The 18,023-nt window shown below is 34.8% G+C and overlaps 2 protein-coding genes across 4 annotated transcripts in view; one reads left to right on the forward strand and one right to left on the reverse strand.

The window, feature by feature from the left end:
* LOC131674394 (mitogen-activated protein kinase kinase kinase 10) overlaps positions 1-13,437 on the forward strand; it is a 14,031-nt gene extending 594 nt beyond the window's left edge. For 2 of the 3 annotated variants that reach the window (XM_058953048.1, XM_058953046.1), the window contains exons 2-13: positions 70-240; positions 312-526; positions 902-1,127; positions 1,222-1,439; positions 1,500-1,840; positions 1,904-2,084; positions 3,842-3,990; positions 4,970-5,142; positions 5,260-5,280; positions 6,187-6,433; positions 6,533-6,652; positions 7,730-13,437. In XM_058953048.1, coding sequence (XP_058809031.1) covers positions 336-526; positions 902-1,127; positions 1,222-1,439; positions 1,500-1,840; positions 1,904-2,084; positions 3,842-3,990; positions 4,970-5,142; positions 5,260-5,280; positions 6,187-6,433; positions 6,533-6,652; positions 7,730-9,135 — 3,273 coding nt within the window. In that variant the 5' untranslated portion in view covers positions 70-240; positions 312-335 and the 3' untranslated portion in view covers positions 9,136-13,437. The remainder of the gene's footprint in view (positions 1-69; positions 241-311; positions 527-901; positions 1,128-1,221; positions 1,440-1,499; positions 1,841-1,903; positions 2,085-3,841; positions 3,991-4,969; positions 5,143-5,259; positions 5,281-6,186; positions 6,434-6,532; positions 6,653-7,729) is intronic. The other variant, XM_058953049.1, reaches the window with a different exon arrangement.
* Positions 13,438-15,971: 2,534 nt separating this feature from the next.
* On the reverse strand, positions 15,972-17,950 carry LOC131674398 (cytochrome P450 4C1-like; the record flags this gene model as incomplete). The annotated part of the gene is made up of 7 exons (XM_058953052.1): positions 15,972-16,165; positions 16,799-16,978; positions 17,053-17,221; positions 17,310-17,378; positions 17,461-17,586; positions 17,619-17,747; positions 17,834-17,950. Coding segments are annotated over 7 exons (984 nt in total), but the record flags the coding sequence as incomplete, so codon positions are not given.
* Positions 17,951-18,023: the final 73 nt, after the last annotated feature.

Genomic DNA, 18,023 nt, shown 5'->3' on the forward strand with positions numbered 1-18,023 from the left:
CTTCAATAAATGCTCTATTATTATATAAAAATATATCAACATTTATAGCTATTTTTACATATACTGTAGGTGATGAGCAGATGAAAGATTTTTTTGGAACATAATGACACATTTTTCAATCACTGACAGAAAAACTGGAAGATGATTAAAAATACAAGGCACTGATAAATCATGAAAGTTTCATTAACCTCTAAAATTATTCATGTTTAATTAAGTTTTAACCAGCATTTCTTTTGCAACGTACGTAATTATCTATTTAATAGGTTAGAATTTTTAAGGCACAATCAATAACTCTAAAATCATATTTGCAGGATTTGAAAATTCATGTGAACCATATGTCTCCAGCTGGTTTATCAGCAAGAGGCCTGTGCAGTTTAATGGACCCTGGACAACCAGAAGCTCGTCTATATGACGAGCATTTCTTACATTACTCAGAGAATGGTTGTGTACAATCAAAGTCTTCTACTACAGGAAACTTCTCACCAAGGTATCGCCACTCAATTAGGCCAAATAATTCAACAATTGGGTAAGCCAAATATATAAAATATTGCTTGATAACAATTATTTCTAATCTTATTATTTTTATTGGACGACATGCTTGTATTTATTTTAATCATGTACCATATTTTATTGAATCTGTATTACTAACAAAACCAAAAATCTTGAACTCTTTATTTTAATGCTCAACAATCAACTTAAATAAAAAGCCTGTCTGTTGTAGAATATCAATTTAATAATAATTTATCTGTAGTAATGGACATTTCTGCCTTAGTTGCAATGTCAATATTTGCTTTACATAAATATTAATTATTTTCAATAAAATATTGTACAAATTATTCAAAAGCTTTGTTCTGAGTGTAATAATCAAACACTGTAGATCTTATATTTGAATTTATTATAGGCAAAATTACTGCTATGCAAGGTCATCAAGCAATATGTCAGACAGCAGCATTTCTGACACACACAGTGGTGGTACAACACAAACATTGTCGCAACATACTAGTCCGTCGCATGGTACGCTCTCTTCTCAGTCAAGGCATGACAATTCAACTCTCTTCACTGCCCTTTACGATTATATTGCTCAAGGCGAGGACGAGCTTTCGTTACAAAGAGGTGAAATTGTCGAGGTATGAATTAACATTTTGTCTAGTCGCTGTTCATCATTGGTAGACAACGATAACGAATGATACGCAATTTTAATTCAACTCGTATTTCGTTTAGGTGCTGTCAAAAGATTCAAAAATATCTGGAGATGAAGGGTGGTGGACTGGAAAAATTCGAGGAAAAGTGGGCATTTTCCCAGCTAATTTTGTCGCCGAGGCAGAAATCATCGATAGAGTATCTTCTGTGATTGAACAAGTACAGCCAGTGGAAATCGATTTTGAAGAATTGCAATTGGAAGAGGTTATCGGTGTTGGCGGTTTCGGTAAAGTCTATCGGTAAGACTTGTACGATTACTTGAATTTACAAACATTCTTAATCAATATTATATTTGACAGAGGATTTTGGGATAAAAAAGAAGTAGCCGTCAAAGCGGCCCGCCAAGATCCAGATGAAGAGCCGAATGTGACCCTACAAAATGTAAGGCAGGAGGCCAAACTCTTCTGGTTACTCAAGCACGAAAATATCGTGCAGCTGGAAGGTGTTTGTTTGAAAATGCCTAACATGTGTCTAGTGATGGAGTATGCACGCGGTGGAAGTCTTAATCGAGTTCTCAGTGGTCGCAAGATCAGACCCGATGTTCTTGTTGATTGGGCCATACAGATCGCTCGTGGCATGGATTATTTACACAATAAGGCACCTATCAGTCTTATCCATCGAGACCTCAAGAGTTCCAATGGTATTTTTTTCTTTTGCATCAGTGTAATATTTTTGAACAATAATGACTACATTTAATCCGTAGTATTGCTGAGTGAACCAATCGAGAACGACGACTTCCAATGCAAAACGTTGAAAATCACGGACTTTGGACTGGCTAGAGAAGTGTACAAAACTACTCGTATGTCAGCTGCTGGCACGTATGCCTGGATGGCGCCCGAAGTCATAAAAAAAAGCACCTTTAGCAAAGCCAGCGATGTTTGGAGGTATTCACTAACCATTACTTGTAATTTGATAACAATTAGCCCATCTATACTTCGCTGTGATTGGTTTGGATGTAACAATATAATGAAGTGAAGGAAAACATTCTTTATTAATTAGTTCTATATCACTTCGCCCACTTAATGGATTATAGTTTGTTTAATCGGCTTAAGTGAACATTTTGACACTACAACAACTACGAGTTACAGTAACTAAATTGCAGTTAATGAGTTATTGAAAAAATTATCAGCAATGATAAATCAATTTGAACAAGCATCTTTCCTTGTTCTGCTATGTAAATGAAATTTATTTTTAAATCTATAGAAAACAACCAATTAATTTAGAAATGATTTTGTTTTCGATTATTACTTATCAAAAATTCAAATTAAATTGAATTTTTACTATCAATTTCAAATAAAAAAAATGAATATTTCATGATTTACATGCATGCAATAATCTACGATTTTAGGAAAACAATATTTCGCCAATAATTTTTTTATTCTTTTTCAATTTTTCTATAATTCTATATCACGTCTTTTACAAAAAAGTATGTTTCAGAAGTAATATCTATATGATTTAATTATGCTCAAATCGATTTTAACCATCACAGATTAATGTTTCATCAATACATACAAACTTCTAGATTTGAAATTGCATCGGCATTTGTTTATGAAGAATAATTGTTACAGTTTTTTTACTCTTTTACTTTCCATTTTTTGATTCGGGAATGACAGGATTGTTTACGTTCAAGAACAAAAATAACATGCTTATTATAAATTCGTAATCGGTTAAATTGATAGCCGATAAATTGAATTGTGATGTTATTATTGTTGAATTGAAACGAATCATGTTTTCATGATAGCATTCGAATATTGGAAAATTCATTCCAATAAAGTATAATTTAATTTTTACATAATACAATATCGGAATTCGTATAGTGAATTTGATAAAATCTACAAAAATGTATTAGGAAAGAAATTTGACGACACAACTATAGTAACCTAGAGCTCTTTCAGTTTTTTTTACACATGTATTGGATGGCTATTTGTTTTTAGCACAGTGAACTGATATAGATACAGATGTGTGTGTGTGTGTGTGTGTGTGTGTGTGTGTGTGTGTGTGTGTGTGTGTGTGTGTGTGTGTGTGTGTGTGTGTGTGTGTGTGTGTGTGTGTGTGTGTGTGTGTGTGTGTGTGTGTGTGTGTGTGTGTGTGTGTGTGTGTGTGTGTGTGCCATGGAGAATATTAGTACTACAAAATCGGACTATGAGTGGCTGGAGACATGAAATAGGAATATTTCTGCAGATTTGCTTAACATACATTCGCACGAGTGTGCATACACACATAATCTTCTAAATAATTTTTTTTAATTCCAATGATCTAAAGTTTAGAAATATTATTGGAGGGTAAACACCACAAATTTTTCACATTTGCAAAACACATTTTACCAGAATATGAATATCGTGAGAAAAGATTATTTTACTAGAATTTTGAAGATTCTATTTGTATGAAAAATTCAAAATTTGTTGAATTAACATTTTAAGGAATTAATTTTCCTATGCTATTAAAATATGAATTTTCGTTTCAATTATTATCTAAAAATCTATGTAGAATATATTCTTGATAACGGCCTTTGATGTGTACAAAATACATGTTTTAAATTGTCACATAATCAGTTGATTAACTACAATTTAATTTTTATAAATAAAGAGATTGTTAAAAAATTATATATTTATCATTATCATTTTTATCATTATTTTCAAAGCTATGGTGTACTTTTGTGGGAATTACTGACTGGAGAGACGCCATATAAAGGGATCGATGCATTAGCAGTAGCCTATGGTGTAGCTGTGAATAAATTAACATTGCCCATTCCAACAACTTGTCCACAACCATGGAGATATCTCATGGAAGGTCTGCTATTTTCCAACTTAATTTGTATCTCTTTTATTCATTTCGTAGTTAAAGGATTTCATAAATCAAACAGATATAAGTCGATTAAAAGTATCGAATTTTTTGTATCTTGATTCTCTCTCTTTTTCTTTCTTAAATAATCTGTAGGCATATCTAGACTAATGTAAAAATTGTTAAAATGTATAAACAGTAAAAATAGGGTAAAAGAATGTATCTTGATTTATTGACTAGTTATATGAGGTTTGACAGGGAAAATGGGAAGTATTGTTTATTGTCGTGTGAAAATCGTCATAATAAAGATGAGGAAATATAAATTTCATCACCTTGAAGTATACAGTAAACACTTTAATTTTTTTTACTATACGTCTCCATATTTCAAATTATGTCCTAAATAGTTTCCATTTATGTAAAATCAGATTTATTGAAAAAATCAAGTTTACTAGTCTTGACTAAAAATTAATGCGTGAACGAAAATTATTTTAAGAAGGCTTATTTTCTTTAGTATCTTCACTTTGGGATTAATGGAGTACTTTTTTTAATAATGTTTTCATGTTAAAACAAATAATTTTATTAAAAATTTTACAAAATTTTTTAAATTAACATTCGATAACACTACTTTTTAAATCCCTTTCCAAATGATTTAAACGCTTTATGTTCACTGTAATTTTTAGAAAAAAGTTACAAACTTAATGTTTTCAATAAATAAGTTATTACGTTAACGGAGATATTGTGAGGCGGCGATTTTGAGATACTTTACAATGAAAATGAAAATCTCTACTACATATTTTAAGATGAAAAAAGTTTTAAGTCGATATCTTTATTAAGGAAAATTTTACTCGACGATAAAAAAGACATGCAATTTCCTTTGTTTAACTCATCTGGCCCCTTTAATATATTTGACATTGGCTATCGATTTAGTTATCAATTATTATCGATTACTAAACGATTACTAATTGTTTTAATTTGTTATTTGTTTCAGCTTGCTGGGCCTCTGATAGTCACTGTCGGCCAGGTTTTGCGGAAATCCTTATTGCTTTAGACGAAGTTAGAAGTGCCTTTGCTGCAACTCCTCATGAATCGTTTCACACGATGCAAGAAGATTGGAGACTTGAGATTGAGCAAGTTTTGCATGGACTGCGTATGAAGGAAAAGGTTATCATTTCTAAATATCGTTACTTCTATACAATAAAGGATAGGAAATTGTTCAATTATTATCAAAATTGTCAAGTTATAAATACTTTCTATTATTTTTAAAATGCTTATACAAAGGCATGCCGGTCACTAGAAGAGGTAAGAATAAGATAATATACTTGTTTGGTAAAGTTTCGTATCATCGTTGTAATTATGAATTTAATTTTAATCTTTATTTCCAGTTTTAAATTACTATATTTTAGCACGTTTTTAGAATGAGCTTACAAGGAGAAACCCTCATGAATTTGGTGAGTGGCTTTCTTTTGCACAGAAATGAAAGCACCTAAAAAAGTGCTATGAACTTTTATTTAGGAATTAAGGGGTCTTACATCTAAAATATTAAAAAACAATTTAATAAATTTTTTAAAAAAGAATTTGATCTTAGCTTTCTATTGGTAATCCTCAAATCACGGTAGACTCAGTTTTTAACAATTATTATTATATTGAACAACAGTTATTACGGTTTAAACCGAAATTAAATTTTTTAATGTTATAAATATAAGACTCTTAGGATTCAACGTTTTGAAGAGCTTTCGTTTCTATATAAAAGAAGGCCACTCATTAAGTTTAAGCTAAATCCATGACCTGAAGATCAGGTTCTCCATTTAGGAATTCTTTTTTATGTCAATGTCATAGATTAATGTTTCTTCACAATATTCGTTATCCAGAACATTCTGCAATTAAAAGTTTCACGAGTTATAACTTTTAGCTGAAGTTCAATTTCACTCGTCGTAATAGATTATTTTGCCGGTTACTTAACAGTGTATGAAAAAATTTAATGGTGAGATTATTTTGACATAGAAATAAGTAAAGTTCGCACTGATGAAATGAAATCAAATCCGCAATCTAAAATTATATTGCGATCTTTAAATATTGTACTTTAATCGTTGCTCTATTAAATATATAAAATTGAATTTACGTAAAGTCGTAATAAATGTGGCCTACAGTTGTACATATTTAAACTCCCTCTAAAGTCTGACTGAAGACAATATCATTATTTCTTAGGAATTACGCTGTAGAGAAGAAGAACTTACGAAAGCTCAAGTACAACAGAGGCAACACGAAGAGAATTTAAGGCAACGAGAAAAGGAACTTGCAGCTCGCGAGATCGATCTGTTAGAACGCGAGCTTACCGTCATGATTATTCAGCAGCAAGCTACTCCTACGCCCAATAAAAGACGGGGAAAGTTTAAAAAGTCAAAATTAAAATTGAATAAAAAGGAACCGGGTAGTAAAATTAGTGCCCCTTCAGGTAAACCCATTAAAAATATCCTAATGACCAAATGTGTAACGAATTTTAGCTTGAAATTTGAAAAACTACACCATTTGAAACTGACAAATTTCTTTCCAGATTTCAGGCACACTATCACTGTACAGCATACAGCTCCAGATCTAGTGAAAAGTCGTAATCCCTCGCGATCGAACAGTCCACCTGGTTCGCCCAGTATTCCACGATTACGGGCGATTGCCTGTAAGTAAAAGCTTTCGTAGCTCTTATTCACTCTTGCTCCGCAAGTAATTTCTTATCAATGTCATGGAAAGTGAAAGGCAGCACAGTGTTATTATTTACGTAGTAATGTAGTTTTTTCCTGACACTTGATATTCGGCAGAATTCGACCAAAACTAAAAATTAGATTAAAAATGTTATCTTTATGTTAATTATAGATAAAGTATCACAATATCAAGTTCGTCTTGATTCGTTCATATAATTAGAATGTAATTTCTAAAACTTTTAATATCGATAATTCTAAAATTTTTAATATCGATAGCGCTGTAGCATTCTGGTGCTGCATACAATTATCACTTGATCAAGGAATTTTCTCAACTTGGATTTGGGCAATTGAACATGGCAGCAGCTTCTGTAGCCTTAACAAGAAGTTGATTGCATTTCACCGAATGTAAATAATGGCCCTTGCAAAGTTCTCAGCGCTTATTGCAATAGTCATTTCACCAATTTTGTCGATTGCCAAGTGTCTAAAGATTTTTCGAGTAGACAATTTTGAATGATTATTTATTAGTAATGTTATTGTTTTTATTCTGTAAGTGGTGAGTAAGAAACTGCATGATACATATTTATTCGAAAATTTTATCGACAATCACAATAATTTATTGAAAATGCGAAGGGTAACATTCGGAAAATAAAATACGGAATTTATAAATAATAAGACCATGATTAAGAAATGTAGTAGATTTTTCAGCGAATCTTTTACTTTCCATTATTAATTTTCTCCCCGTTAATGTTTTGTTATTTTTCGTTGAAATTTTCTGAGCTATGTAATTTAATTTGAGTTTTCTTTTTTTGTTTTCTGTTCATCTTTGTTCCTGTTCAACGCATCACAAATGCTCAAACACTCACACGGCTGGCAATTCACGCTGCCTAATGTGGCAATAAAAAAATGGAAAAAAATTTAAATGCACGCACACGCGCACAAACAAATGTACGAACGAAAAAATCAACTCTTGGCATAAAAAAATATTGACGTGATTGTCAAACGGTTCACTCTGACCGTCTGTGGGATCGATACAAAAACAACATCGGCTATGATAGTACCGGCAGATGGAGTGAAGGGCAAAACCTGGGGCCCATCCACTCTTCATCAGCGCGAACGTGGAGCGATCATACCGCCAGCGTGCTCGTCGTTGACTTCAAACGCCGCATGTCCAGGAATGAGCGCGATCATTGGCGAAGCATCCAGTAGTGTACCGGGGAAACGCTGGTCGCGCTCCGCGCCTGACCTCGAAAAGGCCCCGCTGCGCGCGGCGCTGCTAGTTGCGGCGTCGGCGGCCATTGACCATGCAGCCCATTGCCAGCTAAAGCATCAGCAACCACACCGACGTACTCCTCTCCAGGAAATAGGTAACGACCACAAGCACAACAACAACAACAACGATGACAACGACAACGAGCACTGCAACGACAACGCCAGCGCCAGCAGCGACAACTGCAAGCACGACGCGAGAAAGCTGCACTCGTCGGCGAACGATCTTGTGGCCGCGCGTTTTGAGCTCGGTGGCAGCGGCGGCGACGACGAGGACGACGACGACGAGCTCGACGACGAGGACGACGACGATGACTCCTCGTCTTCGAGCTTCGTCGTCGGCTGCGTGCGTAAGACCAAAAGGCGTGAGCGCAGTAAGTCCAAGGACTCGTGGCGGCCGCAGAACGCATCGGGCGCAACCGGCGGTAAGAGGCGCGATAGCAGTGAGTCGAGACTCAACTCGCTGGCCGACTTCTTTCGATCGCCCTCGGGCTCGCGCAAAAGCTCACTTGCCCACGGCGAGCGTAAGAACTCGTCGAGCGTGGTTAGCATCAAGATCAACGACTCCGACGGTTTCGAGTCGAGCCCCGAGAACTCGGTAGCTCAGCAGCAGCGGCACAAATCTCGGCGCGTCTCCTCCAAGAGCCCGCTGCGGGTCTTCAGTCGAGTGCGGACCTGGGGCAGCAGGGACGCTCTGGACGATCGGGCCGCGGGCGCGGGCGCGCGCGTCGAGTACAGTGTACTGCAGAACAGCGTCACACTGTCGAGGCTTGAGGGCCCGGGCCTGGCGCAGGCCCGCCGGCCACCACCCCCGCCGCAAGCCTCCGCCACGCCGAGCTTCCTCGCGGCGAATTCGCGCGAAGGCATCGACTTTGAAAGCCTCGAGACGGAACTGTGCCAGGCTGGTGGTGAGCACGGCAGCTCGCGCGTCGGTGACCTTCGGATGTTGCGGGAGCTTGGCGCGGCGCGGAGCCGCGCGAGCGACGACGACACCACGGATCTGCTCGTCGCCGACCACGATCGCGGTCTCTCAGCGCAGCCCAGTCTGCCGGCGCTCGAGCTCGCTACTGAACGCTCCTCGTCCGATCACCACCGCAGCAGCACCCTTGGATCCTCCGCCAAGCCCAAAATTCATAGCGCTAAACATTTGTTTCGCAAAAATTTCTCGGCTACTGGACACTTTTCTAAACATTGAGCGCGCTTCCAGCTTCGCAGCGCCATTTGTCCCTCTACTTCTCTCCCGCCCTCTTTTTAACGTTCTTTACGTTTATTTCGTTTGATATACGATACAGTACATCTACCTCTACCCTCCTGTTCTACGGCGTGCGACCTTTTTACCTTTATGCCGAAGTTTTTTTTCCTTCAGTCAATTCGACTTCGAAAGTAACATTGCCGATGCGCCCTCGTCGTTACAATTAAAATTAACTTTCATTAGAAAAGCGAACGAGAATTAAAATATTTTCTTAAATTTTTTCTTTCTATATAACATTCCAAACGTTTATTGCACGCAAGTAAAATTTTACTATGGATGATTGTAAAAGCAACCCTTTGTTAACTTTCACGAATATTATAGATATTTAGATGATTTTATATGCAATTTATTATTATTTTTATTATTTTTTATTATTATTATTATTATTATTATTATTATTATTATTATTATCATTATTATTATTATTATTTACGTAGAATAAGTCGTACTTGAATTTGTTTATGCATTATTACGACCTTTCAATTTCTTACAAATATCTAAAATACTTTGTTATCATACATTAGATTAACGTGGAAACCTTGAAATAACATACTTTTGATAATACATATAAATGAATGGCTACCTGTATTAATAATCTAATATTGATTGCTTATCAGATTATTATTGATTAGATTACTAGATGTTTATATAATTTAGTAAACTTTAATACTATTTTTTTATTTATAGTTCCATTGACACGTTCAGTACTGAGGCAAATTTTTTAAATTGGTGATGCCGTACAAAATTATGTTGCATCAAAATTTTGACAATGACAAGTAAATTCTTACGCATTAAATTTAATAATTAATTCCTGTATAATAATTCCTTGCCGTATAATTTGTTATCTGAAAATTGAATGCATATGCAGCCTAAAATTCAGAAAAATAAATGATAATAAATGATGCATATTCAAGTGTCACATCGTCCTGAGCGTGTTAGATAGAAAAATAATCTCAAATTATGGTCAACGCCATAACTGATTTCAATTTTAAATATGGAGTATGTTAACTTTGTTGTTCTAGTCTTTACAATAACAAAAATTTATGCGAATATTGTACATATTTGTAATTTACATATTGGTGTGACAAAATTTCTAGCTATAAACAATGCAGAATTTCACTTGTCTTTTCATGAATGAACAATTAAAACTTGTGTATTAAAAATGAATTGTACGTGTTCGTACGAAGTAAAAATTCTATATCTGTTTTCGATTAATTTAGGGTTCAGAAAAAGATAATTCTAAAAAGTTATTAATGCATGCGTTCAAGATCCCATCCTTAATAAAATATATAGAAAATAGAGAGAATCTGCCATAGGTGTCCACTAATCGCTCATTTGAATGTCTCGATAAATATTCGAAAAAAATAATGTCTACTTATTGCTTCAAACGTGGGCTGTTTGATCATTCACTGCGAAAACCCTCTACGTAGTTTCTTCCACGGTCCAAAATAAAAAAAAGAAAACAAAAACCAAGACTAAACTTCTAACTGCATTCGTAATAAAGGCAGTCTATAAGCGAGCTTTAGCTTTTAATTTTCTCTAACAAGATAGAAATCTTTCATGATATTAATCACTTCATAATATCTACGCGGTCAACGATAACTAGAAAATGTTTTCGTTTTCTCTAATATAATTGGACTCACGTTATTGATAAAATAATAATTCCTTTCATGGTTCCTCCGTAGCAGTAGATAGCACATAAGACACTCACACACACCAGACGTGCGAGATCATCTGTCCATCCTTACTAAAATCCAAAATGTACGTTTACTAAAATGGTTGAAATGAAGTTTTCTAGTTTACCATACATTTACTTTTCAAATTAGTTGGTTATCCATTATTCTCAACCAATGAGGATTTTGCTGTGCCCAATAACGATAATTCTACTTATTTACTTCTACGTCACTTTTGAAGGTGCACTCGTCATAATACAATATATCTATGAAAACTGTTTGGTTGGCGTACTGGCGAATTGCATAATTCAAGACGTTGTCGAATATCAACGATATTCAAATCCTGATGAAGCTCCATCCGGATGGAATTTACTTATTTGAAGAACACATTGAATCGTGAACTTAAGAGTATCGCGTAAGTTTAAGAGGAATTTCGTACGGATCGGAAACAAACTGAAATATAATGTTTAAACGAAATATGTTCTTTCCTACTGCGATATTGCGAATGAAGTTTTGTAGGTTTTTTTAAAAAGAGGAATTGATCTTAAAAATTGACTCCAAGGTCAAAGCCAATGTTATTAAGACATATCACCTTAAAATTTTGCAACTTTTATCTCAACCATTTTTCACGTAAACATGTATTTTGGATTTTAGAAGGGGTTAACGGGTGGTCTATAATATCAGATGATCACCCGGTATATCATATATGAGCTACCTTTTATGTGATGACCGCACTTTGGTAAAGAAAAAAAAATTAATTTTCGAAAAAATTGTTACGAAAATATGTTTCACATAATTTGCGCTAAAGCAGCTAGTTTGCCTAATTATGCCAAAGCAGATTTGACTGGGTTTGCGTGGTCGTTTGATAAAAAGAAATAAATAAATAGTCGTGACTAGAGAAAATTCAGATTTTTAAAACAATGAAATAAAAAAAGCACGTTTCAGTTTGTTTTAATGTCTATAATAGCTTAATTTATCCTTTAATTTATGTAATGTGTGATTATTTTTTTGTGGTTTAATTGTGTTCAAATGAAAAATTATCGTGCAAGGGATCAATCATTTGCATTAGAAATGCTAGTTAATGTGATTGGAGTCAATATTGATTTTTAATAACATAGTTTAAAAAGGGTAGTAAACACTTTGTTTTTATTTATTCAACTTTAACCTGTTGGCGTTAAGATGGGTTAGTTTGGATTAGTATTTAAAAATTCTGGAAATAATAATAATAATAATAATAGAACTGAAATGCAGATAATTTGAGAAATAAGTATTTTAGATTTTCAGACAGTATAGGTTTAATGATTTTCGGTATTTTTTGAATTAATGTAAAGTTCAGAGATTAGGAACGTAATAAATTTATTCCGGCACAAACGACATATCTAAACGATAATGTGAATATACAGTTGCAGTCAATTTTGTTACGTAGCAATGATCGGCCATCAAAGCCTACCAGCTTATGGCGTTACGTTTCAATAGTCTCGTTGAGTGCAAGATAAAAAGTGAGAGACCATTTTGAGATAGGGTTAGCAACGAATAAGCCATTACATGAAATCGTCAATGCCAATAGTTGAAACTAAAACCTTTGCTTATCTTATGAGCTTACGCTTTAGATCAAGAGCAGTTGAGCTCTACTAAAAAACTATCGACGTAAACGCATTTTTTATTGGAGTCAAATTTAAATATTAAATAGTTCCCACGATTTCCTACATAACAATTTGTGATAACAATACTCTCATTCTATGTTCATCGATATTTTCTTTAAATTATATAGAATAAACTTGCACGCAAGTGTTAGTTTTCGTACCAAGTTCATTCAATATGATAATGCATACGTTGAGAATGATTGTAAGAAAAATATATTGATCAAAAGTGAAGATTCAGTTTATAACGCAGTAAATATTTCACATGGTAACTCATAATAAATGTAACTTCATCGATTATAATAATGTTAATAACAGCAATTAAAACGATACAATAAATTTCGAAATTGAAATGAGTGGACGTGGTCATGTAAATGTACGACTGCCTTACTAAGTCAGAACGAAATCAATGGGGAATGAAGTTAATCGGGTGTTGGTTTTTTGTTTTTGTTCGAAAATGATAACCTTGTAATAACCTAACAACAAAGTTAATACATACCACTATTAACTATTGAATCAAGCATAATACGCATTTTCTAAAACATTTAATTTTTCTACGAGCATAACTGTTAACGTTTATGTGTACAGAAGTGACAACAATTAGTAAAGTGCAATTAGTAATAGCTATTGGACCGCCCGATTTTAATAAAATGACAGTGCAATTTCCTTGTGGGACGATCTGGCAGTACCATCATAATTGAAATATTATATGTTTTTGTTGTAATAAAGTACCATATGTATTGTATAAGCATAATCGAAGGACCTTACACTAACAAAACCAGTACAATTTCTTTTTTAATTTCATATTTGTTTTTTTTTCTCCCGTTGCAAAAGTAATCTTATGAGGTATTAACTTATTGTTCATTATTTGCTGCTTCCAGTCATGCGCACACAATTGTATTTAAAAATAGAAAGACTTGTAATAAAAACATATCCAAAATCTACACAGAATAGTTCATTTTTCTTTCATGTCTTTCTGTTTTACGCTCAACTTATCTTTATGGATTTCAATAAACAAAATAAACTTGTTTGCTTCGACCGTCAATCATATTGCAATAATTGAGTGTAATTTATTAACTATAGGCACATTTAAACTGTATAATAGAGAAAAAATGAAATCATCATCGATAAATTTGAGCGTAAAAGACCTCCGCATGTTTGCCACACGTAGCGCTTTAAACATGATCCCTGCATACATTTAATCTGCTATTTGTCTTGTAGTTGCATAAGTGCATTCTAATGAATTCGTAGTTGAAAATTTGTTGTATATTTGTTATGTTATATTAAATGCTTTTAAATTGCTTTGAAGGTGGCTAATTGTAATATATAATATTAATGTGCTATACACAACTTGATAAAACTTTCAAAATTCTACATAAAAGACAAGAAAACTTCGAAGAAATCGATATCTCTAAAGAGAAATTGAACGCATGTATATAAGAAAAAGAAACATTGCAGCAGCACGAATTTGTCAATATATCAAATCGTGCATAAGGTACATTCGATCATCCAAAGTAAAATTGGAGATGAGCTGTTAATTTTTCGTAACTTTGGAATCTAAAGTATAAGGAATATCGATAAAAAATGTTTCTTTCATATTTGATGCTTGGTCCTGACTGGCAATAAAACTGCAAAAATATTATTCACTCGCAGATTACACGTTGCTAGCTAATGAGCAGTCCAACAATGTGATCGACTGGACTCCAAATGCAGTACTGAACAATGGCAACTTAGCGATGAGTCCTCAAGATAATTCTGTGAAGGCTGTCCCATATATTGTGCCCATGCCAATGCCCATGCCCGCGATCTACAATGGAGATATGAGAAGGCCGAAACTTAGTATAATCGAGCTTGTCATTTGCAATATTGGAGCTATGCTTGCTAGCATTGCCATTGATTTTGACGTACAGCTTTCCAATCTGTCGCCTGCCAGTCCGAGGTTGCAACAAACAAAGCTAGCACCTCATATCTGCGAAGATGAATTCATGATGTGGAGACAAACTGCCGGAGATGCAGCTTTTAACAAACATTCTGGATACTTAGGAATTGAATATGAGTTTAGCTCGAGTGGTGGATACGCGCACAACACTTACCATGGGCCAACTAAGCATTACAGGTCAGTGTAAAAATATAAAGTTTCAATGAATAAAAATGTGATTATTACAATTGTTATTTTTATATCTGAACTTTTAAAGAACGTTTCAAATACTTATGTTGTTCAGATTACTTTCCACGATAATTTATTTATTTGGCGCTTTGTTCTTACTATCTTTTTTTATAACCGGTTTATTTGTACTTTTGTTCAAAACCGTATTGGTTGGAAAAGTTAATTTTTATTAATAACTATTGCCAAAGTGACGGTTGGAAATGGGAAAAAAATAAGGTAATTAGGATAAATCGATTAGAGCAAGTTTCGCTTATTTATTGAAGCGAATCGTAGAATATTAACTTAAACTGTTTACAAAATTGCTTATTAATAACTGTAATGTGAAATTTAATGTGATGCAGATGATGTTCTAAGACGAAACTTTCTTAAAAGTAAACTACCGATGATTTTGTTAGATTTTTCTATCGAGTCCGACTTCTATGACCAACGTTTAACGGTCGGTTACTAACAATCTAATAACTTTATAAAATCGTCCACATACAGTCGACGTTTAAATTTATAAACAAATGTGAAATAAACAAACGTCTTCCTACGGAAATTGGCCATTCGTTCTTTCGCTGACTCATTCACTTTTTCAAAATTGTCGTTCGTGAATACGCCAAGGATATACGAAATTTCACGTTCGAGCGAAAAGTCGTTTCTCAAAATTCACAAGAAATCGAATTACACGACTTTTATGACGCAAGCCAAGTCAGCTATGGAGCTTGCATATATTTGTGCTTGATGATACAGAAAGGTATTGCTTTACCGTGTAGTATTGCTGTGCTCCAAATCACGCGTCGCGCTATTAAAAACAAAAAACATACCGCGCTTAGAATTATGTGCTATATAGCTTCTTTCTCACTCGTACCATCAAGTAAAGAACTCAATGGAATTAAATATCGATAAAACGTATTTTTGGTTAGACTCAAAGGTAGTCCTATATAGAAGTTCACGCGACACACACGTTTTTTTTTTTTACCGTTAAATAAATCGCATCGATTTACAATTCCATTAGTTCATTTTTTATGAAAGAGTCGAAAGCGTCTTAATTAAATAATTATTCTCGTGCAAGTAAAATTAGCGAGAACTAGTATCTTACGGGTAAAAACATGGTCTTATGGTCCTAGAGCCCTGTCGGTTTGACTTAATCTCATAATTTTCAAGTAATTTCGAAAAGTGTTGAAAGTATTTGCAGTTTAATCGATCAAAAAGCGAAATATTTTTAAATAATGGTAATAGTATATTTATTTATCGGAAAATATTTATTTCTTATTTATCATTAGGATACAATTCAAGTCAGTTTATAACATCTTTGTTTTAATTAAAATTTGGTATATCTACGCCATTATTATTAGTAATCTTATTAAATTTCAATTTAATAGAATTGAGTGGTCGCAACACAATATCTGCCATCAGTTTCAATTCGTGAATTTTATCAATGGGTTCCAAGCGAAAATTGTAGATGATCTGACCTATCAATAATTTTAACTCCATCAACGCGAATTTCTGACCTGCAATATTTTCAAGAAATTCATTCTGATGATTATTGTGCAGGAAAGTTGAGCTCCAGTCGAAAAACTTTTACCCGGAATAAAAGATTTATTTAAGATTTCTACAGTGATGCATTTAAAATGATAATAAACCGTGAGCGCGGACCAACTTGCGATCAATTGAACCCTCGCAAATTCGTCTGTCAAGAGAATCCTTTGCATTTTCAATGGAACGGATATTTTAAAGAGAGCATTGAAGAGGACCTGGAAGGGTGTTTGAAATGAGCTCACTTTTAACTCTATCATAAATGTCATTCCAGTTGGAACATCAAAATTTGCAAAATGTGCAATCGATTTACACATAACGATAGCTTTAGCTTGTAATCCACGAATTTTTCATGTAAAGCGTTGTTCAGTTAATTAATACGTAATATTCGCATTAAAATTTGATTCGCGTAACTTTTCGACTTAAAAGAATGGAAAAAAAAACTGAAATAACTGAATTGCGATGAATCGAGCTTACTTTCCGACACAAGTTATGCTGGTATACCGATCGAGCGAAGAGTTGACTGGGAAGAATAGTACAAGAAACAAATCGCTGAAAGCTCGAGGTAGCCACCTTGATGAGAAACAATGATGAATTTATCGATTTACCTATGCAGTTACGTGGTCCAGCGCTAAATGGAATGTAGGCGAACGGGTGTCGATTTCGACTATTTTCAGGTAAAAATCGATCGGGGTCGAATCTGTCGGGTTGTTGCCAAAAGTGTGGATCTCGATGAGTATCGTAAAGGTGAACCATAATGTGGGAATCGGCAGGTATCAAGGCGTTTTCTGCAAATCATTAATCTATTAGACGCACTTATGCGCCACAATATTGTTATAAAACCTCAGCGTTAAGACAATACTCAGTTGGAGCTCGTTCCGCGTGTAGCGCATCAGGGTAGCGACGGGCGGGAACAGGCGCAGCGACTCCTTGATACATCTCTCTAGATAATCTAGTTCTTGAAGATCATCGAAGCTCACCAAGCCGTTCCGCTTACGGAATAATTTCACCACTTCGTTTCTCGCCAGTTGCTGAAAGCACGAGCATAACACTGCTGTGGAATGCGCTTGACCGTATCGCCCAGATTTTGCGTTAATATAATAGTAGTGATAACGATACCTGCGCCTCGGGGTTCTCAGCTAACAGCATCAGGGTATAAGCCATTGCCATCGCTGTGGTATCGTGCGCCTGCAGATTTCAGTGAGTCGCTTGCAAAGTCGAATCGAATGAATTATTATTGTAATTTGCATTGGATCTGTCGACCACTCACTTCAAATGTAAACGTGTCTACTTCTTCTTTAACGCCTTCGCGATCTATCAGCCCGTTATTTTCAGCTACTAGCAATAAATCCAGCATAGCTAATTTCTTTTTCCGAGACCTGCAACGTCCCGTCGGCTGCATTGAGAATCATTTTTTCATTGACTTACTGTACTATTTCCTTTGCGACTGCCACCTTGCCTCTTTTCCGCGGACGCGGTCAGTTCACTTTGCTCCATAACATCTTTCAAATATTCGCCCTGCGTATGCTCATGAAAACTCTTGCGATCTTCCATAACCTGCATCAATTTCCTCGACTTATTGAACCCAGTGATACTTCATTTGGAACGCAAGTTCCAATCGACAATGTACAATGATTGCTTACGCTAGTAGTAAATCGATGAAGAACTTTCAAAGCATTTTTTTGAATTCGGCCGATGTGCCGATCGAGCTTTACCATCCAATTGGTCATGTAAGGCCTTGGCATCCTGCAATATAGTAACTGCGGTGACCATCACAAATGTCAGATTGTTCTATCCGCTATATTGCAATGGTTTTGCAAGAGAAACAGTATC

The sequence above is a fragment of the Phymastichus coffea genome, unplaced genomic scaffold, assembly GCF_024137745.1.
Source record: "Phymastichus coffea isolate CEN01 unplaced genomic scaffold, Cenicafe_Pcof_1.1 PCOF00239, whole genome shotgun sequence".
NCBI classification, from domain to species: Eukaryota; Metazoa; Arthropoda; class Insecta; order Hymenoptera; family Eulophidae; genus Phymastichus; species Phymastichus coffea.